At 60.2% G+C, this 27,057-nt stretch overlaps 3 protein-coding genes and 1 long non-coding RNA gene across 6 annotated transcripts; 3 read left to right on the top strand and 1 right to left on the bottom strand.

Annotated features, from left to right (window-relative positions):
* The first annotated feature begins 10,031 nt into the window (after positions 1 to 10,031).
* Positions 10,032 to 15,791, top strand: RAD9A (RAD9 checkpoint clamp component A). Its single transcript, XM_025878440.2, has 11 exons — positions 10,032 to 10,183; positions 10,274 to 10,344; positions 10,791 to 10,919; positions 11,367 to 11,481; positions 11,566 to 11,665; positions 13,047 to 13,156; positions 13,255 to 13,364; positions 13,447 to 13,511; positions 13,602 to 13,739; positions 14,518 to 14,722; positions 14,809 to 15,791. The coding sequence occupies exons 1-11, from the start codon at positions 10,150 to 10,152 to the stop codon at positions 14,902 to 14,904; spliced, it is 1,173 nt and encodes a 390-aa protein (XP_025734225.1). The 5' UTR covers positions 10,032 to 10,149; the 3' UTR covers positions 14,905 to 15,791.
* Positions 15,569 to 18,879, bottom strand: PPP1CA (protein phosphatase 1 catalytic subunit alpha). The gene is made up of 7 exons (XM_025878442.2): positions 18,725 to 18,879; positions 18,088 to 18,219; positions 17,684 to 17,914; positions 16,988 to 17,092; positions 16,319 to 16,542; positions 16,101 to 16,235; positions 15,569 to 16,022 (listed from the first exon to the last, which is right to left on the bottom strand). Exons 1-7 carry the CDS (start codon positions 18,777 to 18,779, stop codon positions 15,912 to 15,914), a joined length of 993 nt encoding a protein of 330 aa, XP_025734227.1. The 5' UTR covers positions 18,780 to 18,879; the 3' UTR covers positions 15,569 to 15,911.
* Positions 16,551 to 17,074, top strand: LOC112829085 (uncharacterized). The gene is made up of 2 exons (XR_003209659.2): positions 16,551 to 16,782; positions 16,903 to 17,074. It is a non-coding gene; the product is annotated as an uncharacterized lncRNA (long non-coding RNA).
* Positions 18,880 to 19,995: 1,116 nt separating the features above from the next.
* TBC1D10C (TBC1 domain family member 10C) lies at positions 19,996 to 26,053 on the top strand. Of its 3 annotated transcripts, none has more exons than XM_025878462.2 (10): positions 19,996 to 20,071; positions 20,350 to 20,528; positions 21,239 to 21,338; positions 21,554 to 21,661; positions 21,749 to 21,855; positions 22,060 to 22,174; positions 22,752 to 22,817; positions 22,943 to 23,132; positions 24,905 to 25,059; positions 25,367 to 26,053. In XM_025878462.2, exons 2-10 carry the CDS (start codon positions 20,377 to 20,379, stop codon positions 25,712 to 25,714), a joined length of 1,341 nt encoding a protein of 446 aa, XP_025734247.1. In that variant the 5' UTR covers positions 19,996 to 20,071; positions 20,350 to 20,376; the 3' UTR covers positions 25,715 to 26,053. The 3 variants fall into 3 exon arrangements, with proteins under 3 accessions (XP_025734247.1, XP_025734246.1, XP_025734245.1); XM_025878461.2 differs by having other exon boundaries at positions 20,011 to 20,089; XM_025878460.2 differs by lacking the exon at positions 19,996 to 20,071 and having other exon boundaries at positions 20,104 to 20,528.
* Positions 26,054 to 27,057: the final 1,004 nt, after the last annotated feature.

Raw genomic sequence — 27,057 nt, 5'->3', positions numbered from 1 at the left:
CTTGTCTAGACTCGCATCCCTGCCCTCTCCCCCCACCCAGGGGGTGGCCAAGCCCCCCCCCCCCATCTTCCCCACTGCCAAAGGGAAAATCAGCTCCATCTCCAAGCTGCCAGTACCCCTCTGCCATGTCCGGGCAAAGGCAGCAGGCTAGGAGCTGCCAGTTGGGTTGGGGTGGGGGCTGGAATACAGACCGTGCCTTTCTGCTGCCAAATCCCAAATAGGGTGGGCTGTCGGAACTCGGTTGGAGGGGGGAGAAGGAAGAGAGGAGGGGCGGAACAGGAATAACCCCTCCAGTGTTTCTGTGGGGCGGGGGCACAGGTGGCTGCCCTCTGATTCCCAGCTAGGGGATCTCAGGGAAGTTCCCACTCCCCTGTGGCTCTCCGAAAGCAACTCTCGTTCTGGGATTGCTGCTGAGGACAGGGCAGAGGTTACGGGAGACTCCCGCCCCCTGGGCCCCAGAGCCATCTGTCTCAGTGCGGTGCGTGGTACAGGCCCTTCCTGAACCCCTGCTGGGTGCTAGGGGCTGCCCACGACTGAGGGGACAAGGAAAACCCACCCCTGCCTTTAAGAATTTCATTATCTTGCGACAAGGGGGGCACTCATTAAAGATCAGAGGACCGAGAGGGCAGGAGAGCCCTGGGAGGAGGCTCAGCCTCAGGGCGGAAATGTGGCTGGATGGCAGGAGGGCCAGGGGCAACCACGGGAAGAGGCACCCCACGCTAGCCCAAGTGGTTCCCTGCATTTGGCAGAGGGCCAGGCTGGGAGTCAGGATGAGGGGCTTCCAGTTGGCCAGCGTGGCCTTGGGATAAGCCCATCATCTCTCCGTGGAACGGGTTATGACCACCTATGCCCTCCTCCCCCACAGGATGGCGGGAGATCAGTGAGCTCATGAGAAGGACACTGCTTTGCTGCCTTCCCTGGCCTTTCAGAGTCCAGGCCTCATTGTGCACAGGGGGTGGCAGGCCAGGCCCCAAGGGTTGTGGCTGGGAGGGGGGCAGGGCTGGCACCGGGTGATGCCTGAGCTGCCCTCACAGGGGGTGGGTGAGTCATTGTTGGCTCAGGGACAGGCTAGACCCTGTCCCTTCCCTTTCCCTTCCCTCGCTACAGCCATAACTGGGATCCCCAAGGAAGGCCTTCCAGACACCCCCAAAACACCATGTCCCGCACAGCTGCAGGATTGGCATTGAAGGGGTCCTGGCCCAGAGGGTGTCATGGATTCCTGAACGAGGGAGGCCTCTGGTCCAGCCCCCTCCTGATGGGTGAGCAGGAGTGTGGTGTGGGAGAAGCCCACAGAGGTAAGTAAGGACACCCTCACTCATTCATGCATGTGTTCACCAAACATTCCCTGGGTACACAGAGAGGAGCCCTGTGGGGCCATGGGGATGAGGGATGGAGGCTGACCCGTGTGCAGGCCAGAGAGGCAGGGGCCTGCCCGTGCCTGCTGCAATGCCTGGCATTTCTTGATGACACTTCTACTCCTTTTAGGACTCTGAGACTTAAATACTGACCATAGTTTAAACATTCTGAGCTCTCACCATGTGTTGGGTCCTGGGCTCCGGTTTTGGGGGGACAATATCATTTCATTCTTACAGTAACCCTGTAAGATGGGAACGGGGATTTACCCATTTTATATGTGAGGACACTGAAGTCACTTGCCTAAGGTCACACAAGTACTGGAACCCAGCACTGTCTGCCCTTTTGACTACACCACTCAGGTGCTAACATGCCCCCCGAAAAAGGGAAGAGGCTGGGTGCCCAGAGGCTCCAGAGGCAACAGGACTTGTCAGTGCCCCCTGGCTATGAGGTAGCTAAGCTGGGGCCAGCCTGGCTTTACAGGACAGAGAGGATCCTTGGACAGAAAGAGAGCCGGAGACCTGGGCTCTCATGCCCTCCACCCACCACCCACTGCTGACACGAACGGACAGTGCGCTGCTGGGCCAGGCACCCGACCTGGGCCCTCCTGGGTCGGTGAGGGCACCCTGAAAGCGCTCCATTGCCCTCAGCTAGAATTAGACTCCACGAGCAGCCAAGTGGGTTTGAATCATGGACTGAGGACTGCACTGGCTCTTAGGTAGCCCCCGGTTCACAGCCGGGGGGAGGGCTTCCCGGGGCTTTCAAGGGCCCCGACTCTTCCCCCTGCAGAGTCAGGGCTAGGTAGGCTCAGAAGCCCTGCCTGGGCTGCCGGGGCCAGAGGAGGCTCCCTGGGATCGGCATCCCTGAGGCAGCCTCCTCTCCATCACCCCGTGCTCGCTGCCCGGAGTGCAGGCCTGGGGGCCACCGAGGGCAGGAAGGGGAGGAAAGGAAGCAGGGCTGTCCACTTTCCCTTTCCCCTCTAGTGGGCAGGAGCCCAGAGGGTCTGCCTCACCCTGAGCTGGCAGTGATGTCAGCAGAAACCCCAGGGGCGCCGAGGACCTTCCTCCTACCTCAGCCCCAGCCCAACCCTGCCCCTGCACCCCCCACCCACACCTGGACGGGCTCAGCCTCCCGGGGGGGGGGGGGAGGGGGACACTGCGCCCACCTGCCCCCTGCTTATGAGGCCGAGAGGAGCCCGGTCCTGCTGCCTGCCTCTCCCCTGCCCTTTCTAGGCTTTGTCTCCCCATCCCAAGGATGTCTGGGTGATGAGTGCGTGAGGAAGGCAGGGGCAAGAGGGGTACCCCCAGGTGCGCGACTCCTCCCTTGCCTGCCAGGAGCTTTCCCCGCCATTCTCCCAGGATGTTCCATTGCCCTGGCCAACCCATGCCTCGGGCTCCGTGACTCCGTCTCCCCTGGCAGAGGAGTGGGGTTACCTCTCCCTGGGCTGGAAGATCCTTATCCTGCCCTGCTGAGTCACTGCCGGCTCCTCCCACTCTGTCCCCTCCCTCCCCACTGGCCTCCCTCCTTCAGACTCCTCAGGCTTTCTCCAGAGTGTCTGGGTTCCTCAGGGGCTCCAGGGGTCAGAGGACAGCAGCACCTCCCTGGGACGACTCGCAGTCCCACCCCAAGTGGCTGCCATCCCAGCACTGTGGGGACAGTGACAATGAGCAAGGGTGCCCTCCACCTTTACTGGCTGTGTGACCTTGGGCAAGTCACTTGGCCCTTCTACATCTCACTTGTCTCCTGCATAAAACAGGAAGGATGATAATGATACCTTCCTCAGACAACTGAGTTAATACAAGTCAAACCTGGGGGCGCCAGGGTGGCTCACTCGTTAAGTGTCTGCCTTCGGCTCAGGTCATGGTCCCAGGGTCCTGGGATCGAGCCCCACATCGGGCTCCCTGCTTACCGGGAAACGTGCTTCTCCCTCTCCCACTCCGCCTGCTTGTGTTCCCTCTCTCACTGTGTCTCTCTCTGTCAAATAAATAAATAAAATCTTTAAAAAATATATACAAGTCAAATCTGGCATTCAGCACTTGATCATGTTGAATATTATTGTTATCTGCCCCTCATGCCCTATTCTCCTGTCTCGGCTAATGAGGCCCCCTTCCTCTTTCAAGCCCCCATGCCCATATGTCTGCACCTTTCCTGTTCTTTAGATGTTGCTTCCTCCGGAAGCCAGTCCCCGCAACCTCCGCGCCGACCCCTCCCCACAAGGCACGGAGGTCAGGCTGGATCGAGAGTTCTAGAGTTGGGCCGTTCCTTGTTCAACTCTCCTCCCACGATAACCCATTCCTGAACATTTGCCTTTGCATCCCAGACAGCCTCCTCACTGGGGTTCCGTGAACGGACGGAGGGCTGGAGGGGGAACGGGGGGGGGGGTGGACACTCCGGGCACAGGAAGCTCTGAGGGGATGAGAACAGTCACCCGGTCCTGGGCTCCCCAGCCGTGGGTCCCTCTGCAAGACATGAGTGGTTTGGGGCTGTGAGGCGCTCACCCCTCCCCGGCCCCCACAGGCACCTCTCAGAGGTCCCCTTGTGCTTCTCCCCAGAGCACCCTGAGTGTCCGCTGCTGCCCGCCGCAAAATGCATTAAATGATACAAGGCTCAAGAATTCGAGACAGGTGTATAAAGGGCATTTGTGCAGAGGAAGGAGAAGGCCGGGAGGGCTTGGAAAGGGGCTGAGGAGGGCTGAGTGGCGAAGAGGGGAAGGCCACACCTGGCCTGGGACCCGTGCCCGGCGCTGGGGGCAGCTGACGCTCAGGCCCGTGGGGGGCAGCCCCCGCCACAGCGTTCAGAAGCACCTCCTCTCTGTACCCTGAGGAACAGTGTTCACCTCCAGAGCCCCACACCCTGCCTACCAGGGGCTCCAGCAGTGCTGGGACAGCGGGCAGGACGGCTCCAGAGCCGCCCTGCTCTTAATTAGTGGCCTCCTCCCTGCCCTCCCCCAGGGGCCCGAAGTCTCTCCGCCCTCCCCCTCCACTGCAGTGAGCCCGTCTCAGCCAGAGACGTTCGCTTCCCGGTGCCCTTTCTCCCCGGGTGCGTAGCACCGCGTCGGGCACCGAGCTGGTACCCAGAGGCACTTGCTTGCCCCACTCAGGCCCCGGCAGCTGGGTCTCTGTTGTGGAAGCTGGGACTGTACACGGTGTCTGTCTCCCTCTGCTGGTCCCTTAAGGGACAGCCCGGCCAGGACACTTTCCACAGAGCTGGTGGTGTCCACGTCTACCCCGGCGCGGGGACAGTGAGCACTGCAGGGTGGAGCAAAGGGCCCAGGGGGCGACTCAGGCCCTGCTGCCGCCCGCAGGAAGCCGACACTGCCTCCTGGGCCTGGGAGGCCTACAGCTGGCCTCTGACAGGGGCCCCGAGGGGTGGCCTCCCGGCTGCCTTCCCCATAGGCCAGCAGGCCCCAAACAGCCTCCTTCCCCTTCTGACCCATGAATGGAACTGTCATCCATGGATTTATCTGAACCTTTTGTGAAGCTATTTCTATTTCCAGCCGCGACCACATCTTGGAGTAATGAGTTCCATCGGTGTCCTCTCCTGCTGGGTGAAGCATGCTGCCTTTGATTTGTCCTAAACTTACCTCACTTGCGCTCCAAGGGGGCCCTGTAACTCCAGCCCGCCAGGTCGTGGCGAACAAGCTGGAGCTCCCCTGTTCGCATCCCTGCTGTGGGCTTAAGAACTTCCAGCCCATCCCCCTCCTTCCACCTCTACCCGGCAGCCCGAGGAGACCCGGTCTCTCGTCTCTTCTCCGGGGCTGACTTCCGCCCCCACTAGAGTCTTCCTAGTATCCCCCAGTCCCTGGCGGCCTCCGGGCCTTTCTCTGGAATGTTCCTCTGGGGGGACTTTCCTCCTAGGTTCCTGGTGGGATGCACCAGGGCTCTGTCCACGCAGACTTGTTTTGTTTCTGGTCCTGACCCTAAAGTATGGGGAGGCGTCCTAGGAGCTTTATGAACACTGACGGGGGTGAACCCTCACAGCTGCCCCTTGAGGGAAGGCCTGGTATCGCCCCTCCGCCAATGTACAGGCGAGGCTCGGAGGAAACAAGCAACGTGACCCATTTGCACGCACCCTGAAAGTGGTGGAGCCAGATGGAGGCAGGCCGGTGCCTCGAATGCCCTTAGTGCACCTCAGCGGGCAACCTGGCTTCGAGTCTTGCCAACCGGCTGAACGCTATATTCCTGTCACTCAGTGTGTGCTTCTTAAGCTGCCTCTACGGGCCAAGCTTGTTCTGGTTGCTGGAGCTCCCTTGCCCGCTTGGTTCCCCCACAGGTGGGGGATGTCCCCCAGTGGTTCCCCCACACACACATACACCATTTTCTGTGTGTGCACAGCCCAGCCGACCTCCTGCAGAGCATCCCGCCACCAGAGCGGAAAGCCCACGAGGACGGGTTTTTGTCCTGTACTCTCTCCCCTGTAGAGCAGTGTGTCTAATACAGGTTGAATAAATAAATCACAGTGCTCTGGGAATTCCTGCATTTTTCTTTAAAGATTTTATTTGTAAGTAATCTCAACGCCCCATACGGGGCTCAAGCTTACAACCTCGAGATCAGGAGTCGCATGCTCCCCGGACCGAGCTGGTTCCCCTGAATTCCTGCATTTTTAAACCTAACCAGTTGGGTAAGAGGTGGTGGTTGAAGGGAGGAAATTTCCCAGTGGGTAATTATTTTATTTTATTTTATTTTTTTAAAGATTTTATTTATTTATTCATGAGGGACAGAGAGACAGACAGAGAGAGAGAGAGAGAGAGGCAGAGGGAGAAGCAGGCTCCCAAAGAGCAGGGAGCCCGATGCGGGACCCGATCCCAGGATCCTGGGATCATGACCTGAGCTGAAGGCAGACGCTTAACCATCTGAGCCACCCAGGCGCCCGCGGGTAATTATTTTATTTTATTTTTTTTAAGATTTTTTATTTATTTATTTGAGAGAGAGAGAATGAGAGAGAGCACGAGAGGGAAGAGGGTCAGAGGGAGAAGCAGACTCCCCGCTGAGCAGGGAGCCCGATGTGGGACTCGATCCCGGGACTCCAGGATCATGACCTGAGCCGAAGGCAGTCGCTTAACCAACTGAGCCACCCAGGCGCCCCCGGCGGGTAATTATTTTAAAAGTTTGAAATGGTAACCACCTTCCTCCATTCCATATCTGCCTCACCACACACATATTCCCACATACTTACATACTTATGTACCTGTGGGAGGCCACCTCAAATATGGGGTGAGGCTAAGAATTTGGGGTTTGAAAGGATCCTGAGAAAGCAGCTCATGCAACCCCCTCATTTTACCAAGGAAGAAACTGAGGCCCAAAGAAGGGCCTTGACTTGCTTGAGACTCTTGTGAGTAGGGCTGGAGCTATACGGGTCTCTCGACTTCTGGCCCAGACCCCAAATTGGCTTCCTATACCTATCCTCTGCCAACACAAAGTGCTCCTGGCGGCCCTCATCCTCCACTGTGCATCCTCCCTCTGGACCTGAAAGGCATCACTGCCTGTGCCAAGTGCAAGCCCAGAGAGGCTGCTTGCCTTCGGACAGGAGATCTTCCTTCCGGTCCCGCAGTCTGGGGGAAGCGGGACAGCCAAACACAGCTCCTCTCCAGAGCTGTGGCCGGATGACGGGCCCTGGGAAGCCGAGGCCCCCTTCAAGATCACAACACATCAAGGTCGGAAGGAACCTCAGTGAGCATCTCATACCACCAAACACGTTGTACAGATGAGGAAACAGCTGCAGACAGAGAAGAGACCCGCATAGTTACACAGGCTAGAGACCCAGGACTCCTGATTCCCAGCTCTAGGCTCCTTTCTGGTGTCTGAGCCCCTCACAAGGGTCAGGTGAGAACAGACCTCTGACAGGGTGTGTGTGTGTGTGTGTGTGTGTGTGTGTGTGTGTGTGTGTGTGTCCCCAAAGACTCATTACAAATACTGAAGAGGGGCGCCTGGCTGGCTCAGTCAGTAGAGCACACAACTCTTGATCCTGAGGTTGTGAGTTCAAGCCCCACACTGGGCACAGAGATTACTTAAAAAAAAAATCCTAAAGAGTGTGTGCGTGTATGTCTGAAGACTCATTAAGTATCCTGAAGAGTCTGGGGTGCCCGGGTGGTGCAGTCGGATGAAACCAACCATCCGACTCTTGGTTTCAGCTTAGGTCTGAGATGGAGCCCTGAGTCGGGATCTGCGCTCGGGGTGGAGTCTGCTTAAAAACTCTTTCTTCCTCTACCCTCCCTCACCCCCGTCCTCTCTTAAATAAATAAACCACCACCACCACCACCACCACCTGAAGAGTTTCTGTCTCCCTCTCCCTCCCCAGGGCCCTGCCTCCAAGACCTCAAGGCCACAGGACCCTACAGCCCCATAGATGTCAGGGGCAGAGGTGCGACGTGTAATTGTCCCCCACCTTGGCTTCCAGGGAGCCTTGGCGTATGCCTCCTGTACCAGTTGGGCTGTGCAGGTAACAGTTGTGGGGCAAAGTTGTGAAGGCCACGCAGAGTTATACTGGGGTAAAGAAAGAGAGAGAGAGAGACCGAGAGAGGAGAGGAAAGGATGAGAATAGCTAACAGGAGGTTCTTTTGTGGGTTTCATTTATTTTTTGTGGGTTGTGTTTTTTTGACAGAGTGTGGAGGGGAAGCAGCTACTGTCCAGGGAAGGATGGGGCTGTGGGAAGGTGCTGGAAGCTTCACGACAGCACCTTAGGTAGACACAAATAAAATACTGTTGCACTGTGGTGAGTGGTGGGGGCCGGTGCACAGAAGGCCTCTCTGAGGGGCGCCTGGGTGGCTCAGTTGGTTAAGCGACTGCCTTCGGCTCAGGTCATGATCCTGGAGTCCCGGGATCGAGTCCCGCGTCGGGCTCCCTGCTCAGCGGGGAGTCTGCTTCTCCCTCTGACCTTCCTCTCTCTCATGCTCTCTACCATTCTCTCTCTCTCTCTCAATAAATAAATAAATAAATAAATCTTTAAAAAAAAAAAAAAAAGAAGGCCTCTCTGAGGACGAGCAACTAAAGCTGAGCCTAGGAAGAGAAGGAGCCAGCATGTGAGCAGGGGGACGTTTTAGGAAGGTCGCTTTGGTGCCGTATGGAGAGTGGACTGCAGAAGACAGGCAGGAGACCACTCAGCTCCTATAGTCGTCCGGGTGAGAGAGGTTGGTGGCCCAAGCCAGGAGGGCGGCTGCGGAGATGGAAGAGGGTGCCATCTGTTTGGAAGATGGAGCAGTCAGGGCTTGCTGAAGGACTGTAATATGTGGGCTTGAGGGACAGGGTCAAGGATGACTCCCAGCGGACCCGACTTAAATGCCTGGGTAGCGGCAGGACCATTTACACTGCCTCCCCCCTCCCCCGGCAAGGCAAGAATAGCCTCCCCCAGTGCTCTAGAGAAGTCTGGTGATGCACAGACACTGAGAGAAAGGAGAGGGAGAAACAAAGAGGCAGGGTCCAGAATTGCAGGTCAGGAGCTGGAGGGCAAAAGGCTGGTAGACAAATACGGCTCCTCACTGCAGACAATACCAGAGGGTGAGTAAGGCCAAGCCAGCCCTAAGGAAGGCAGAGATGCCCAGGGGCCTTCAAAGCACTACAGAAGCTCGGTGCTATGGGAGCCAGAGCTCAGAAAGTCCCTTTGGGACTTCCCTTCCACTTTGCAGACCTGCAGCCCAGGGCCCAGGGCAAGGGGAAAACTTCCCTAACTGACGAATCCCCTCCTTCTGCGCGGTCCTGGGTTTTGTTTTATTTATTCATTCATTCATTTATTTATAAGAAAGATTTTGTTTATTTATTTATAAGAAAGATTTTATTTATTTATTTGACAGAGAGAGAGAGAGAGAGCACAGATAGGCACAGAGTGGCAGGCGGAGGGAGAAGTGGGCTCTCCGCTGAGCAGGGAGCCCCATGCGGGGCTCGATCCCAGGGCCCTGGGATCATGACCTGAGCTGAAGGCGGACGCTTAACTGAGCCACTCAGGCACCCCCTGGGTTTTGTTTTAAATGGCCACATAAACGCGATTCCACCCTCGTAAAACGTTTCCAGTGCTTCCCACTGGTGTCCCTCATCGCTTGGCAGCCTCCATCCGTCTGCAAGGCTCACAGACCACTTCCCTCCACAAGGGGCAAGGCCCACGTACCAATGACCCTTTCCTCTCGCTTCCCCCTGCTAGGTACACCCTTCTACCCCCTTCAGCCCCTAGAATCTTCTGGTCTTCAAGGATCAGTGATGCGGTTCCTCGAAGCCAGAGTGAACAGCCACTCTCCCACTCTGGGATCCTGCAGCAAATTGCTTTAATCTCTTTAGAGCTGGTGGTTGCTGCTTGTGTCCGTGCGGATGGTCCAGCTTCAACCCCGTATCCAGGTGCCCAGAAGATCTGTACTAAGCGACCCAGGAGGGCTCGCCCGCACATTTTAGGGCTCCGAGCCCGGTGCTCGCGGCCTCGCACCGGGTACCTCGTGCCCTGCGGCCGCGTCCTCCGTACTCCTCGCGTTCGGCTGCACAGCCGCCGAGGCCCCACCGAGCCGGCCGGCTCCCCAAGGGCGCTAAGAGGCCGGGGCCGGGCGCCCCCCGCTCCGGTGACCGCGGCCCGCCCCCATCACCGTGGACTCCGTCACGTGACGGCGGAGCCGGCGAGCGTTTTTCTCACGTGACGGAGGCGCCGGTGTGGGGACCAATGAGAAGGCGAGGGCGGGGCTTCCGGGGGGCGGTGCGCGGGAAGGGAACCTCGGGCCCCCGCGGAGGCCAGCCGCGGGCCGGGTGCGTAGGGCCCGGCGCGGGCCAGCCGCCCGTCTCGGCTCCGTCGGAGGCCAGGCCCGGCCTCGGCGCCGGGGGCAGCATGAGGTGTCTGGTCACGGGCGGCAACGTGAAGGGTGAGTTGGGGCGACCGGGGTGGGGGGCGGGGGCACGTGGGAGCGCCGGAGACGCCAGCCTAACCCCGGTTCCTTTTCTCCTCCCCGCAGTGCTCGGCAAGGCCGTCCATTCCCTGTCCCGCATCGGGGACGAGCTCTACCTGGAGCCCCTGGAAGACGGGGTGAGGGGGTGGGTGGGATTACAAGCGGGAGCCGGTTTCTCATCGCGTCAGGCCAGATGCCCTTGGGCAGAGCTGTCTGCCGAGTTTGTCCCCCGCCTCCCGTTGTCGGGGCGTCAGTTTGGGCCCTGTCATCTTCCCAGGCCGATGTGTGACTCGAGAGCCACTGCCCTCCCTGAAGTGCCTGTGGCGGGTGGGGGCAACTAGGGGGAAAGGTAGAGTGTGCCGACGGTTGTGTAGGGCCCTTGCTGTGGGAGCAGTCACTGCCGGGGACTCAGGGAAGGAAGGCTTCATGGAGAAGGCACCCGCTGACCGGAAGGAGAGGGGGGATTTCAGGGGTGATGGTGGAGGAGGAGGACGTCAGGACAAGTGTGTGAGCAAAAGCTGGCCAGAGGGCAGGGCCTGTCTGCCCCCTGACCGCATCCCTCTCCCTGCTTTTCCCGGCCCAGCTCTCTCTCCGGACCGTGAACTCCTCTCGCTCGGCCTACGCCTGCTTCCTCTTTGCCCCGCTCTTCTTCCAGCAGTACCAGGCGGCCGCCCCTGGTCAGGAAGCCCTGCGCTGTAAGATCTTGATGAAGGTGAGGCCCTTCCCTCATCAGCGCTGCTTGGTGTCCCCTCGGTCCCCCCCCCCCCCCGGAATGTGTCTGCCCTGGGGCATTCAGAAGATGCTAACTGGGGAGAAGGATGTATGCAGGAGCAAGCGGGTGTAAAATGCAGTGAGGAGCATAGGAAAGACACCACCGAGGGTAATGGGAGTTACGGTGAGGGAGATTGATTCTGCCAGGGAGCTGGAGAGAGTGGTGACATTCACCTTGGTCCTTGAAAAGTAAGCAGATCTTTCAAGGCATCCCAGACAGGTGTGCAACAGCATGAACAGAGGCCTGGAAAGGCATAAATGTGCTGCATGTTGTGGGAACTCCCTTCCTAGTGGGACAGTGCTGAGCCTGGGATGGCCAGGTCCTACGTGGGAGTGAAAGCTGGTTGGTGGAGGCACAGCACTGGGCTGATGTGTTGCCTCCACTCAGTCGTTCCTGGCTGTCTTCCGCTCACTGGCGGCGGTGGAGAGGAGCGTGGAGAAATGCTGCATCTCACTGGGTGGCAGGAGCAGCCGCCTGGTGGTCCAGCTGCACTGTAGATACGGTGAGTGAGCGGCCGGCCACGGGCTCCCTGGCGTGGAGGCGTAGAGGTTAGCAAGACCCACTGAGACCCTGTCTGCCCATCCAGGGGTGAGGAAGACTCACAACCTGTCCTTCCAGGACTGCGAGTCCCTGCAGGCCGTCTTCGACCCAGCCTTGTGCTCGAATGTGCTCCGTGCCCCAGCACGGTGAGTGTGGCCTCCAGCTGCCAACTGAGCGTGGGTCTCGTTTGTTTCTTTGGAGCCTCCAGGGTCGATTTAAGAAGACACCTTCTTCGTTTTCTCTACAGAGCTTCTATGAACCTCAGAGAGTTTATCTAGACCGGTCTGCTCTCAGGTCTTGGGCTGGCTCTTGAGGGGCTGAGGCTGGAATGGAGGAGGGCATTGCTCCATGCTCACTGTCTTCAGGAACCTGTATTCTCCACCCCAAAGATCCAGCTTGGCTTTCTGGCCACTTAGACCCCTTCCAACTCCTCTTTTAGAAAGCATGTCTTTGCCTTGCTCTTAAGTCCTCTTTCTCCGGCTTGAGCAGCCTTGAACATCCGTCTCTAGCTTTTCGACTCAGGGGCTCAAAATCCTTTTCTGGTGTGGTCATCTTTCTGGGACTGCTCTCCATTCAAGGGCCGCCTCTTTTCCTGTCTGCTTGGGCTGTAGCTTTGAGGAGTCCACAGGCCGAGGAAGGAGGCTGGACAGGGTGGTCATGGTCCAGGAGTGCCGCCTGAATGAGCATCTGTGGGGATGGGGCTGTTCCGGGAAAATCAGAGTACCCCGGGGGGCTGTGCCGGGTCCAGGAGATGGGGATTCCAGTGGAGGCAAAGGTCCCTGCAGCAGATCAGGGTAGAGAGGGGTGGTTCCCCTCCCACCTTTTGCTGCATGCTGATTGCATTTGAGTAGCCCAAGGTCACGTTCATTTTTTTTTGTAACCATCGGGTGTGGTAATTTGAAGTTCCCTTTGGGTCCAGATGATCTGTTTTTCTGAGTTCTGTTGAGATAATGCTGCTCAGGACTCCTTTGGGTAGAGAAAGAGGGAAGGGTATCACCTCCGGTCTGGATTTTGGTGCTTTTTTTTTTTTTTTTTAAATGAATGAGCAATTGTTTTTCTCATGGACAATTTCAAGTATGTATAAAAGCGAACCCCTGGTCCTGTCCCAGTGGTGAGACAGAGTCCAGATGTTATTTCATATGTACATATTTGTCAACATGTATTCCTAAAAGACAAAGATTTAAGGTCTTTTCTGAAGGCTGAGTTTATAGGGATGGACTGGGTGTGCTTTCACCCCCCCGGGAGGGGCAGGTGCTGCCGGCCTGGTTTGGCCCAGTGCGAACAGCCCATCCTCTCTGTTGCCTCCCCTGGGCTCTGCTCTTGTCTGCCCCATCCCTTGCGGTGGACTTTTCTCCCCCAGCAGCCTGAAAGCTTTGGGTGGGGTAGGAGCCATGTCCTGCTCACCCTGTCCTTCCCAGGGCATGCTAGGACCGGCACATGGTGGGTCCTTTTGGACACTGGTCTCCGCAAGCGTGAAGCCACGGGGCAGGCCTGAGCCTTGGGTGTGATGCTGTGCCCCCCTCACAGGGTCCTGGGGGAGGCTGTTCTGCCCTTCCCCCCTGCGCTGGCAGAAGTGACACTGGGCATTGGCTGTGGCCGCAGGGTCATCCTGCGCAGCTACCAGGAGGAGGAGGCAGGTGAGAGAGCCAGACATGGCCTTAGACAGGGGGTTAGAGCTGGGGTGGGAGGGGGTAGGGCGCAGAAGCCTAGGTCCTTCCTGTTCCTGCCTCCACAGACAGCACCGTCAAAGCCATGGTGACCGAGATGAGCATTGGGGAGGAGGATTTCCAGCAGTTGCAGGCCCAGGAAGGGGTGGCCATCACTTTCTGCCTCAGGGAATTCCGGGTGAGGTTCCCCCCCAGTACACTCCCCACCCTGTCCTCCCTGCCCTGCCCGGGGCCTCACTGCTCTGCTTCTCCCTTCCCAGGGACTCCTGAGCTTTGCGGAATCCGCAAACTTGTCTCTCAGCGTTCACTTCGATGCACCAGGCAGGTAATTCCCAGCCTTAGGTCCGGAGGGGAGGCTCTGGGATGCTGGGAACTGAAGGGCCCTGACCTTGCCCGGGACCTGTCGTCTGCCTAGGCCAGCCATCTTTGCCGTCAAGGACTCTCTACTGGATGGACACTTTGTCCTGGCCACGCTGTCAGAGTCAGACCTGCACTCCCCAGCCCCGCGCTCCCCAGAGCTACGCAGGCTGGTGCCTCCGCTCCAGGCTCACAGGTGAGGCTGCCCACGTGCCTGCCAGCCCCTCCCCACTCCCTTCTCTCTGGACCTTGGCCGCAGCCTCCTGCCTGCAGCTTGTGCACCTCCCCCAGCACATACACTTCCTGTCAGGCCCCAGCCCCTCTGGTGTTCACAGCCCCTTCCAGCCCTGCAGGCTCAGCCTTCCTGGTCAGCTGTGCTCAGAGAGCCCTCCCACCCAGGGAAGAAGTGTCCCCGAGGTCGGGTTGGCTTCCTTCTTTGGCTGAGGCCTCCCCTCCGAGCCTCTTCTCAGGCCAAGGAGGGAACAGGCTGCCGGGAGGCAGGGGGCTGACTAGGGCTGGGGAGAACAGGTGGCAGGAAGGGCAGGTGGGCCGGGGAGGATGGGCCCAGTGTAGTTGAAGCAGAGGAAGTTTGGTCTGGCCCCCCGCCCAGCACGTCCCTGGGCCCCAGTGCTCTCCAGCTCTGTCTCCTGGGAGGGCGGAGGCTTTGGCCCAAGGTGGCCTAGCTCGGAGGACTTGATGCTGCTCTACCCCAGCTGAGCTATCCTGATTCCCAGGATGCTTCCCTCAGGCCCCTATCTGAACTCTGAGCAAATGGATCAGATCAGTCCGCGCCCTGCAGGAAGCTACCACTTAACCACGGCATCTTTCCCCTCCAACCAAATGAGAAAGTAATAAAGCCAGGAGATCACCCGTGGTCCCAAGGCTTTTACCGCTCCGAGTCTTCTAAAGTGGGGTCCTGCCTCTATACCCTCTTCTCTCCCTGTGGTTCGCTGACACCCTGTCCCTGCCTGCAGCACACCCCACCTGGATGACTTTGCCAATGATGACATTGACTCTTACATGATCGCCATGGAAACCACTGTGGACAGCGAGGGCTCCCGGGCAGTACCTTCCACCTCCCTTTCTCCCGGCCTCCGGCCCCCCTGTAGCCCTGGCCCCTACTCAGAGGACAATGAAGCTGAGGCCAGTACACAGCCTGGGACTCCCCCACCCAAGAAGGTAGGGGCTGGAGATGGAGGCAGGGGTGGGAGGCAAGGATGGAGCAGCCTCCAGAACTCACTCTGCTTCCTCTGTTCACCTTCCAGTTCCGCTCACTGTTCTTTGGCTCCATCCTCGCCCCTGCACACTCCCCTCCGGGCCCCAGCCCTGTGCTGGCTGAAGATAGTGAGGGTGAAGGCTGAACTGAGAACAAGCCTGTGTCCAGAGGCTCTGGACTAGATGAAGCCACAGCCTCCCCCTTCCCCCAGGGGCAGCCCAGGGATAGGGCTGATCTCCACCCTGCTGGGTGGTCAAGGTGGGCTGTGCTGGAGCTGAGCGCTGGTCCTACTGCCACCCCAGGTCCCTTGTGGCTGTCTGTGACCAGCCTGGGTCCTGTGTTCTCTCTTCAACTCCCAACCAATCATGTCTGTCCCCAGGCTTGGCAATGAGCCACCACCTGATGGGAGGTCCCTCACCCATTACTCCCCTCCCAGTAGGCCTTTAGGCCAGACTCCAGCCATGTGGCTAGGGCTAGACACCTGCCTTCCCCAAGCGTTACCTCCCTAAGACAGAAATCACAGAGGGGCTGTTGGCCCCTGCTGGTCTACCTTCTTTGCCAATCATGACCTGTCCCTCCCCCAAATCCTAGGCACACCTCTGGGCTTCCTTGTGGCCAGCGAACTTTTTTCTTGCTCTATGCTGCCTGGCCCTGGCTTGGGATTCTAAGCCCCTGTGTATCTGAGCCTGTGGCTGGGATTACCCTGGCCGGGGCCCCACGCCCAGCAAGCCTGTCCTCCTCCCAAGTGGCCCTGGACCGAAGGGCTGCCAGGCCCAGGATTTGGGACAAGGGAGACAAGAGGCCATGGCGAGAATCCAGCTTTGACCTTTATTCAAGAGACCAGATGGGTTGCCCCAGGATCTGTCTGCCAGCCCTGAGGCCAAGCAAGGCTGGAAACCCACATCTGGCCCTGCTTTGCCCTGAGCTGCAGCCTTGGCCCCAGGATCCTGCTTGCGACCACTGCAGGTGCAGGTGGAAGGAGCCCTGGGGGACTGGACGCTGCCATTGATTCATTAAAAAAAAAAAGAAAAATACACCAAGGCTCCGTGTTCCCCGTGACAGGTGGGCCTGGGGGGCCAGCGTGAACCCCCCCAAAGGCCACATAATTTCTGTACAATCCACCATCCGGGGCAGAGTGCGGGCACACAGAGGCTATTTCTTGGCTTTGGCGGAGTTGCGGGGCGGGGTGATGGGCCGGCCTCCAGGGTTCAAGCCACTGAACTGCCCGTATTTCCCCTTGTTCTTGTCAGCGGGCTTGAGGATCTAAAAGAGACAGAGCTGGTCAGGCTCATGGGCTAAGCCACCAGGCCACAGGCCCCTTCCTTCCCTCCCCATCCCCACCTGGAAGGAGCACATGAGCGTCTCATCCACACTCATCATGGCACCTGCGTTGTCAAACTCGCCACAGTAGTTGGGAGCCGAGAAAAGTGTCACCAGCTGCCGCTTGGCAAAGAACTCATAGCCATCTTCCACCACCTGGATGAGGGTAGGGGCAGTTAGCTCAGCAGGTGCTGGCTACCCAGCCCCTGCTCCCACCCACCCCAGAGCTGCCAGCCCACCTGGTGTGCCCGGCAGATGAGGTCCAAGTCGTGCTTGTGCAGGAACTTGGCCACTACCTCAGCCCCAAAGGTAAAGGAGACACCACGGTCATTCTCGCCCCAGCCCTGCACGTCCTTGTCAGGGTCAGACCACAGCAGGTCACATAGCAGGCCCTGGTCAGGCACGTCTGTGGGCCGCATGATACGCCGAATCTGCTCCATGGACTGCAAGTCTGGGGACAAGCCTGGGGGAGCAAGGTGGGGGCGGGGGGGGGCAGGTCACTTCCTCAAGCCTCAAAACAAAGACCCCCCTGCTCCACAAAGCCTCTGCAGGTCAGCCTCCCCTCTACCTGCCACCACCTGGCTCCCTCCCAAAGTCCCAGGAGTCCAGGCAGGCAGAAGTCATTCCCTTCTGCCTCAAGGACCACAGAACTCTCTGAACAAAGGAGACAAAGGCAACGCACAATGCCAAGGCCAAAATGGGGGTGAGTGGAACAGAGTACTGGGGTGGGTGTGGCGGGGGGGGGGACTTCCTGGAAGAAGTGACATGCGAAGCAAGAGCACGGGGAGAGCTGTTCCAGGTGACTGGGAATATATCCCCCCAGCTACCAGCCTCGTCCCCCAGGGATGTGGCCTGGGGCTCTTCCTTCCCAGACATTCCTTCGACATGCGCCCCAGAGCCACCCTCACCTCCATGGCAGCAGAAGATCTTCTCGTCCACAATGGCAGCAATGGGCAGGCAGTTGAAGCAGTCAGTAAAAGTTTTCCACAGTTTAATGTTGTAGCGTCTCTTGCCTGCCGGGGGCAAGGAGAGACCTCATGAGGCCTGTCTGCCTCACACCCAGCCTGAGTCTCTGGGCCTTCCAGGGCACTCTGTGGGCCCTTCAGACACAGCTGGAAGAGAGTGGCAGACAAGGAAGGCCCTCCCCCCACTCCACTGCCTACCAGTCTTCCTAGAAGAATTCTAAAGCAGCTGAGTCCACAGGAACCCGAGTTCCAATCTGGAACAACCCACCCCCACCCAGTGAGCAGGGCCAGGCCAAGACTAAGTCTGGTTTATCTCAACTTCTGGTCAGCAGAAGCCAGTCCAAATAGGCATCCTAAGTGCTCAGCGGATGTACCGGACGGGAGTGTCATCAGGCAGGGCCCTGCAGGAGAACACTGGGCAGTGTTCAGTCAGCAGCCATTCGCCAGACCCCTTCTCTGAGTGCCAGGCCCCATGCCAGGAGGGCAGGGCGGAGAGACACGGGCTGGCGTGCGCCCTTCACAGAGCTCAGTCTGCAGGCATCTGTCAGACGCCTGAATACCTTTACCGCCAATCCGGGTCTCACTGGATAGCGGAGTCCCCTAAGGGCCTGGGCAGCCCCAGATACTCGGTCTACTCACACTCATCATAGAAGCCGTAGATGCGGTTGATGCTGGCACACTCGTGGTTCCCACGCAGCAGGAAAAAGTTCTCGGGGTACTTGATCTTATAGGCCAGCAGCAGGCAGATGGTCTCCAAAGACTGCTTGCCCCGGTCCACATAGTCCCCCAGGAAGAGGTAGTTGCTCTCTGGAGGGAAGCCGCCGTACTCAAAGAGCCGCAGAAGGTCATAGTACTGGCCATGGATGTCACCTGTGACCGAGGGGACGGGTTCAGCGCTAGGTGCAGCGGCTACACTTGAACCCAGGGCCAAGTCTGGGCTCCAGGGAGGAGCACTGCAAGGACTTGCATGGCCGGGGCGGGAGGCGGGGGGGGGGGGGGTGGCACTTTCAGAAAGCAAAAGGGGGTCTGGGCAGGGGGCTCACCACAGATCTTGAGGGGTGCCTCCAGCTCCAGAAGAATGGGCTGGCTCAGGAAGATCTCCCGTGATTTGAGGCACAGACCACGAATCTCGTTCTCTGTTAGCTGTACATTCTTTCCAGGCCGCGAGCCCTGCACTGGGGGCGGAATGGGGCGTCAAGCCTCTGGTAGGAGGAAGGTGGGCGACACAAGTGGCCCTATGGGCACATCTGAGGGCGCCTGGGCCTCCTGGGCCCCTCCTTGCCCAGGGGCAGCTGTTGCTGCTGAGCCTCCCAGGATGGACCCCTCGAGGGGGGTCGGCTGTGCGCGGGGCGGGGGGGGGCGCCTGTCACCCCACCCCATAGCGCAGGACCCCTGGGAGGGGTGGAGCTAGGCTTCTTAGGTTTCTCCCTCACCGCCAGGAGCACAGGCCAACCTGTGCGCCCCCAGCCCAGGAGAGGGGGCTGCTCCCCTTGCCAGAGCGTCCCCAGAACCGCCCAAGCGCCCCGCGCCTGGGGGGGCGGCTGTGGCCGCGGGACCTCGAGGCCCGTCCCCGCCCAGTCTAAGCTGGCCCTGGGAGGGGCAGGCCCGCCCGCGCACCACTTCCGGGCCAGGCAGAGGGCCAGGGCGCGGCGGGCACCGACCTCCCCCGCCCCGGCCAACCTTCCAGCAGGCGCCCGATGATAGAGTCCAGGTTGAGCTTCTCGCTGTCGGACATGGCGGCGCCGCCGCTCCGGCCCAGCAGCTCCGGGCCCGCTCCTGCCGCCCGCCCGCCCTCCCTCCCGCTGCCTCCTTCCGGCCTGGCGCTCCTTCCGCCCGCCCCAGCCCGCCCCGGCCTGCCGCCCCGCCTCCTGGGCTTGCCGCCCCGCCCCGCGCGCTGCCCCCGCGCTCTAGCGCCTCCGCTGGACGCCGGGCGCAGCAGCCGCGGCGGTCCGGGGGCGGGGCATAGGGGACAGGGCGGGGCTTGGGCTGAGGTCGGTCTATCTAAAACGGAAGCCCGGCCGGTGGGTGGAGCTTGGTGGGGCGGGGTTGAGTCTGGTCCCACCCCTGAGGAGTGATCCGAGTCCCGTTCCGAGAATATGGGGCCGGAAGTACTGTAGAAGTTGTTTTTCTCTATCAAAGGCTAACCAGCCCTTCCCACCCTGGGCGGGAGTGTGGTGTAAGCACATTAATAACCGATTCCCCAAACACTGCGGATGAAGTCCTCGAAGCGCGGAAGAGGAAACTGAGGCTCAGAGATAGCAAGGGTCTGGTCCAAGACCCGGCATCCACCTCCTGAGCCTCTGTGGCCCCCCAGGCAGCTGGCCAGACCCAGATACCTGCTGCTGCACTCTGAACCCAACTTGGTTCACACTGTGGGGCACGCTAAATTAATATTTTTTTTGTAAGATCCATTATTACCTGCTGAGTGCATAATAATGCTGCATTATGTGCATATTCAAAGCATTACTTTGTGAAGAGCAAATATTAAATCATAATTCTCACTGGAATCTTGATTTTTTTAATTTTTACTTATTTTTTTAAAGATTTTATTTATTTATTTGTCAGAGCACGAGAGAGCACAAGCAGGGAAAGCTACAGGCAGAGGGAGAGGCAGGCTCTCTCCGCTGAGCAGGGGAGCCCTATGTAGGATTCGATCCCAGGACCCTGAGATCATGACCTGAGCCAAAGGCAGACCCTTAACTGACTGAGCTACCCAGGCGCCCCTGGAATCCTGAATTGTTTTACAAGCCGATAACCTCAAAACTGGAGGGGGCCTGGCCTCTGTACCTCGGGTGGGTCCTGGCCCCTTCACACCCAACGCAGGAACCCAAGCCTGCAGCCGTCCAGCCCACGGGGAGGGGAGGGGAGGAGAGGGGAGGGGAGGAGCCCACGGCCCTGGGGGCACCGGGGCAGGCCGGAAGAGCCTCAGAGAGGAAGGGGTGACTCCCCCCACACTTGGGAGGGGAGTGTGGGAGGGGCCCCCCAGCGGGTTGCTGAAGCTGCCAGAGGAGGAAGTGAGAGGAGGAGGTGAGGTGCAGCAGGGAGGTAAGCTGGGCTGGGGGGGCAGGGGCTGAGTCTGGGGCTGGGCCTCTATACAGAGGCTTGGCTTTTCTGCCACTTCAGGGCCCACCGTCCCCCCACCTCCAATAAAAGAGGGGACAGAAGGGGCTTGGTGAGGTACCTTGAAGCCTCTCCCCTCTGAACCCTGCAGCCAGGTCCCTGGGCTGGGGATTGGCTGGATGGGAGCCCAGGCTCCAGGCTGGCCAGAAGCTGCCTCTCACGCTGGCTCTCTCCACACCTTACAGCCTGTGGTAGCTTGGGTCTGGGGCACCATGGCCCAGGCCCTGGGGGAGGACCTGGTGCAAACTTTAGAGCTGCAGGACGACTCCAGCTCTTTGGGGTCCGACTCAGAGCTGAGTGGGCCCGGCCCATATCGCCAGGCTGACCGCTATGGCTTCATTGGGGGCAGCTCAGCAGAGCCAGGGTAAGTGGGGAAGGGATGGGGGCGGCAGGGTGCTGGGATTGAGGTTGGGGGCTGAGGGCTGACTTCTAGAGTGAGGCTCAACTTCGAGGGTCCTGGGGGGTCTGGGGACTCAGCCAGCGTCACCCTTCTTCGTGCTCCAGGTGGAATCCTAAAGCTGGCAGAGCTGAGGCAGGAGTGTCCCTCATATGTCTTTTTCCCCCAACCTCCCAGGCTTTGCACCTGTCCTTGGGGCCAAATATCCTTCCCTTTTTGATCTGTCCCAGTAATCCCAGAACCATACCAAAGAACCCATACCTCTACCCCTCCCCTTTCCCAACATACAGATAGGAAAACAAGTCCAGATAGGAACTTGCTCAAGGTCACACAGCAGATCAGATAGAGAACTCAGGGCTGGCTTCTAGTCTGCGGCTCTGTCCACCTCGCTTCTCTTATGAGTTGTCTGTGTTCCTATCCTGGGGGACAGCCAACCGGCCCCTCCCCCCCATACCTACACACCCCCTTCAGTCTCTCCTGCTTCTGCCCACATCAGAGTCACATCCTTTCCTGTCCCTATGACAACCATTGGCAACTCCTGGGTTAGAGGTTACCCCCCCCCCCGAGATCTCCACGGCCAGGAGCTGAGCTTCCCCGGGGCAGCAGGGGAGGGTGGCAGATGTGGGCCCTGGGAAGCAGCTAGCCAACTCCTCCGTGCCTGTGCCATGTGCCCGTAGGCCAGGTCACCCTCCTGCAGACCTTATCCGCCAGCGGGAGATGAAGTGGGTAGAGATGACCTCGCACTGGGAGAAAACCATGTCTCGGCGGTACAAGAAGGTGAGGGGAGGATGCGGCTCCCTGGCTCATCCCCCTTTGCCTCTGCCCATACCCTGGCAAATTTTACCCCTCCTGTGTCCCAGCACCTCCTGTCTTTTCCTCCTACCATCCGAAGGGACCCTTGCCCCATGACAGGCTGGGGCCTGGGACCTGCCAACAGGAGCAGGGGAGGCTGGCCTGGCTGAACTAACGGGGCCCCTTGGCCTCACCCGCAGGTAAAGATGCAGTGCCGGAAAGGCATCCCCTCGGCCCTGAGGGCCCGCTGCTGGCCTCTGCTGTGTGGGGCCCACGTGTGTCAGATGAACAGCCCGACCACCTATCAGGTAACAGTTGGCAGGAGTCCCTGCCTCCCCTTTCCTGAGCCCCTCGCCACTCGGAGCCCTCCCCACCACCTTCCTGTCTCCCCACAGGAACTGGCCAAGGCCCCCGGAGACCCACAGTGGATGGAGACCATCAGCAGGGACCTGCACCGCCAGTTCCCTCTACACGAGATGTTTGTGTCACCTCAGGGTCATGGGTAGGCGGCCAGTGACACCCAGGGACCTCCAGCCCCACAACCTCCAGGGCCTTCAGCCTAGACTCCTGCCTCAGCTTTATAGCTTTACCTCTTGGGGGACCCAGCAAGGCCCGGGGCGGGGGGCTGAGGCCTGGGAAGAGGCCCCCCCGAGGGTGGGGAAGGGGTATCTGGAGGACCAGGCCCTGATGGGGTCTCCTGGCACAGGCAGCAGGGGCTCCTGCAGGTACTCAAGGCCTACACGCTGCATCGGCCGGAGCAGGGCTACTGTCAGGCCCAAGGCCCTGTGGCAGCCGTGCTACTCATGCATCTGCCCCCGGAGGTGAGTGCCCCCGGCCCCGCTCCAGGGGCTCGAGACCCTGACCCCTAGCCCCAGGGACTCTGGACTCGGGCACTGGGCTCTTTGACTCCCAGATCCTGTCTCAGTGACCTAGGGCCTCATGACCACCAACCTCAGTGACTTTCAAGCCCAGCGACCTTGACTCCAGGAACCCGGGACCCTTCTCCCCTGCCCCCTGCCCCAGTGACCTAAGAATCTGGACTTTGTCCCCTTGACCTCACGACTCCTGATTCTGAGCCCTGTGACCATGATCTCAATGACCTCAAGAGCTCAGGGCTTGAACTTGGGGACCCTCCCAACCCTTGACCAGTGAACCCCAACTCTGTGACTCTGAAATTCGACATCATGAACCCTATGACTTCCAACCCCCTAAACCCATCGGTAGGCCTCTGGGCCGTGGGGAGACTTGGTAAGAGCCCAAGTTTAGGCTGTTTAGGCTCCGGGCTCCAGAGTCACCCCAGAGGGTACATAGGCCCTCCCCTGTGCTCCTTTCCCCTACCCTGCGGTTCCTTCTGTGATCCCCTGGGCAGGGGTGCTCATGGCCTGTGTCCCCACCCAGGAGGCCTTCTGGTGCCTGGTACAGATCTGCGAGGTCTACCTCCCTGGCTACTACGGGCCCCACATGGTGAGAGGCTGGGAGGGGGCCGGAGGGCACCCCGGGAGGGACTGGGCAGGTGGGCAGGGGCCTGGGGATGGAGAGGGGCAGAGCCTGGGCTTCGGGAGCAGATGCGCTGATGGACGTGGCTGCAGGAGGCCGTGCAGCTGGACGCCGAGGTATTCATGGCCCTGCTTCGACGGCTGCTCCCGCGCGTGCACAAGCACCTGCAGCAGGTGGGCGTCGGGCCTCTGCTCTACCTGCCCGAGTGGTTCCTGTGCCTCTTTGCCCGCTCCCTGCCCTTCCCCACCGTGCTGCGTGTCTGGGACGCCTTCCTCAGTGAGGGTGAGTGGGCAGCTGGGGGGCGGGGGAGGCGCGGCCTGGCCTGGGAGCCTTGGGGTGCGCACAGGGACGAGCACACCAGCTCTGCTCCGCCCCACCTGCCACTGCCAATCCTGGCTCCCGGTGCGGGTGCCAGTGGGTGCCGAGGGCGATGGTGTCGGGTTGGCTCTGGGGGAGCAGCCCAGCCCCTGCCTGTGCGTCACTGGTGTGATGGCTGGTGCTCCTGCCCCTGTGACGAGACACACCCCCCCCTGCCCCCACCGAGGGAGGGCAGGCTCTGATGAGGGTGGGCTGGGGCCAGGGAGGCCCCCCCCCCCAAGGAGGCGGGGCAGAGCTGGGGAGATCCCAGCGGTGCAGCTGTTCTGGGGACTGGGCTCAGTGGGCATGGCCAGTGGCAGGGACAGGGCCGGGGCCCGGGGAGCGGGGCAGCGCTCATCCCTGGAGCCCACAGGCACTCGGGGAGCCCTCGCTGGTGCCCTGCACGGCTGTAGACGCTGGGACCCCTGGGTGAACGAGACCTACATTCCGGTGGGGGTGGGGATGGGAGCCAACAGTAGCCAAATTAACAAGATATTTATAGGAGCGCCCGGCTGGCTCAGGGGTGGAGCGTGTGACTCTTGATCTCAGGGTCACGAGTTCAAGCCCCACGTTGGGCATAGAGCTTAAAAAAAAGGTATTTCTAGATTGTCATAAGTGCCATGAACAAAATAAAACAAGGGATGTGCCAGAGTGTTAGGGGAGCAGTGGGAGGAAAGTGCTGTTTTCAAGATGCTTTTGGCCTCTCCGTGGGGGTGGCAGACTTGCAGGGCCCATGTGGAGGCCGGGAGGCCAGGAGAGACACTGTCCACAGGGCCAGGCCACTGATGACTTGGGGATGTGGGCATGGACAGAGACGAAGCCGGAGAGGTCAGGCCAAGAGTCGGGGCAGTCGGGGCAGAGCTGAGCTGGACGTTTTAGGACTTGGGGGCTCTGCCTCGGTACCCCGATTGGCAACCCACCTGCATTCTGTTCTCTGTGGCTTGTCTGGCAGTTATAACTGAAAAATGGCAGAAACCAATTAGTACATTTATAGAGCACCTGCTGTGTGCCCAGTTGGCTCCAGGCCCCCTTAGAGCTCTGGTCACAGGTGTCCAAGCTGCCATCTCTGTGTCACCACCCTCTCCAGCCTCACACCTTGGGGGCCGGGCAGGGCAGGCGGAGGAGCCCTCTGGACAAGCAATGTCACAAGCTCCGTTTCGTCATGATGATGACACGAGTGGTTGTGATCCTCTCTTTACAAGGCATGGTTGTCACCAGGCCTCACTGGTCCCCAGACTCGAGGCTGCCCGGAAGGGATTCTGAGGCTGCGGGAACAGCCCGAGGTCACACCCGCGCGTGTGGGTGAGCGAGCATGCATGGGTGTGTGCACGCGTGCACTATGCTCTTGGCTTAGCCGTGAAGAGTCTGGCGAGAATCCCTCTAGAACAAGAAGGTCACAGGTCTGAGCTAGAGAGGCCTTCCTAGCAAGGACGAGCTGCCGAGGCGCTGAGAGCGGGCGTGAGGAGGCGTAGCCCCTGACTGCTAGCAGGCTGCTCTGCCCGGAAGCGTCTGCGGCCGCAGTCACTCACTCGTCAATGCCCCCACATCGCAGTCCCCCTGTCACTCACTGCTCCTGGTCTGAGTCAGGCTGCGGAGCTGCAGGGGGGGTGGAAGGTGCCTGGCGGAGAGCAGGTTCAGGTACAGAACCGAGGAGGGGCAGGGCCGGCCCTGCCCTGAGTGAGCCCCACGGCCCGCAGGTGTGAAGGTGCTGTTCCGCGTAGGGCTGACGCTGGTGCGCCTGGCGCTAGGCACCACAGAGCAGCGCCTGGCCTGCCCCGGGCTCCTGGAGACCCTTGGTGCCCTACGAGCCATCCCCCCCACCCAGCTGCAGGAGGAGGTCTTCATGTCCCAGGTGGGTGCCCCCCCCCCCACGCCTTGCCTTCCACAATGGCCCAGCCCCTGCTGCTCAGGTGGGGAAACCGAGTCTCACAGCCGGAAGTCAGTGTGAGACCCGGGGCCCAGTTCCTGTCCTCTGAGCAGCAGAGAATGTGAAAACCCCAGGCTTCAAGTAGATTTCTATGGTTCCCTTAGTGAGTCTGGCTGTCAGTCCCTCAGCCCTCAGCCACTTCCTGGGGCTATGTCCTGCCCGCCTGTGGGGACCTCATGGTTTCCTGCCCTCCCCCGGTCTGGGCACACTCAGTACCAACGACTCCCCGCAGGTGCACAGCGTGGCGCTGTCTGAGCAGGACCTGCAGCGGGAGATCAGGGTCCAGCTGGCCCGGCTGCCTGAGTCAACGTCTGGGCCACCCCCCAGGCCTCAGGCCCGCCTGCCTGGGGCCCAAGCCATCTTTGAGGCCCAGCAGCTGGCAGGGGTGCCGGGAGGCACCAAGCCCGAGGTGCCCCGGATAGTGGTGCAGCCCCCGGAGGAGCCCAGGCCGCCGCGGCGCAAGCCCCAAACCCGAGGCAAGACTTTCCACGGGCTCCTGACTCGGTCCAGGGGCCCCCCTCTCGAGGGCCCCCCCAGGTCTCATCGAGGCTCCGCCTCCTTCCTGGATACCCGGTTCTGAAGGTTCGACTTCTGAGGGTATCATGGACTCGGTGTTCCCTAACCCCAACTGTCCGATTGGCTGATGCCCGCCTCATAAATGGGCACTGCACTTTACGGCTGGGATCTGGCGGCTCAGCTCCCTGCCCAGGGACTGTCAGACACCAGGATGAAGGAAGATCACCGAGTGCGGTTTCAGGGGCCAAGGCCTGCCATTTTCCCACGGAGCCGTCCTGGTGCCCGGGCCCTTGCAAGCATGGAAGCTGGCGCTGAAGAGGTGTGGGGTTAAGGGCACCTGGCTGGGCTAGCGGACCCCAGAGGGCTCCTGGGGAGGCCTAGAATAAAGTCTGACTGAGCAGAAGCCTGATGGATTTGGACTGAACGCTCTCCACCCCTAACTCTAGACCTCACCCCCTCACAGCCTTGCCTCTCCTGGCCAGCCCCGGGTTCCCACGGGATACACCGAGGGTGCCCATTGGCTGCTGAAAGCTGTTTACCCGCAGCAGGAGCCAATGGCGAGCCGCCTCGCGCAACCTCTTGGGGGCAGGTAAGGCTCTGGCACTTGTGGGAGGAAGGCTCCCCTAGTGGATGCTGGGCCCAGAAGTGGGGCTCTATCCCCTATTCTTCCCCTCCTCCCAGGTTGGTTCAGGACTCCCAAGGGCGGGGGGGGGGGGACCTCTAACCCAAGTCTGCCCCCCACTCATGGTCCTGGTCCCGTCCTCAGAGACAGCCAGGCGAGAACAAAAGCCTACTGTGCAGGGACAAAGGAGAAAGGTCCCACGGGCCCTTGCCCACTCCCAAAGCCTTGGTTGTACCCCCTCGGGACTGCCACCATGGAAACTCCCTCCCACACTTGATAATTGCCCCTGTGGGTGCCTGGGGTGCCTGAGACATGAGCCATCACCAGGACAACGGGGCTGGCTCCAATGCTGGCTTGTGTCCCTACAGTGCCCCTTCCCGGGTGCCTTGCCTCCCTGGGGGCCCTGCCCTGCAGGGGGGAGGGTGGCAGGGCATGACAGGACTCTGCAGTACTGGGAGAAGGCATCTGGACTCCCACTTCCACAGTGGATTATTCAACCTTGCTCGTCCCGGTGGCTGTGCTGGAACACTGGCCTGGCCACTGGTCAGACCCCTGATTTGGAATGTTCTGGTGACAGCACCACAGGTTGTGGGAATACACTCACTCTTAACATATGTTCCTCTGGTGCTTAGTATGTGCCTGGCCAGGGCCTGGCTCTGGGGCAGACCATCCCGTACCCAAGGAGCCTACCACCTGGAGGAGGGAACACGGAGGTCTAGACGCAGGTCTGCGGAGTTTCCTGGGGGAAACTGAGGCTCAGGAGGGGAGGGGATTTAGCGAAGATC

This window comes from Callorhinus ursinus, unplaced genomic scaffold (genome assembly GCF_003265705.2).
Source record: "Callorhinus ursinus isolate GAN/ISIS: 27379988/994484 unplaced genomic scaffold, GSC_fseal_2.0 scaffold51, whole genome shotgun sequence".
In the NCBI taxonomy this organism is placed as follows: Eukaryota; Metazoa; Chordata; class Mammalia; order Carnivora; family Otariidae; genus Callorhinus; species Callorhinus ursinus.
Note: the sequence above shows the minus strand (reverse complement) of the source record. Positions and strands in the feature narration are given on the sequence as shown.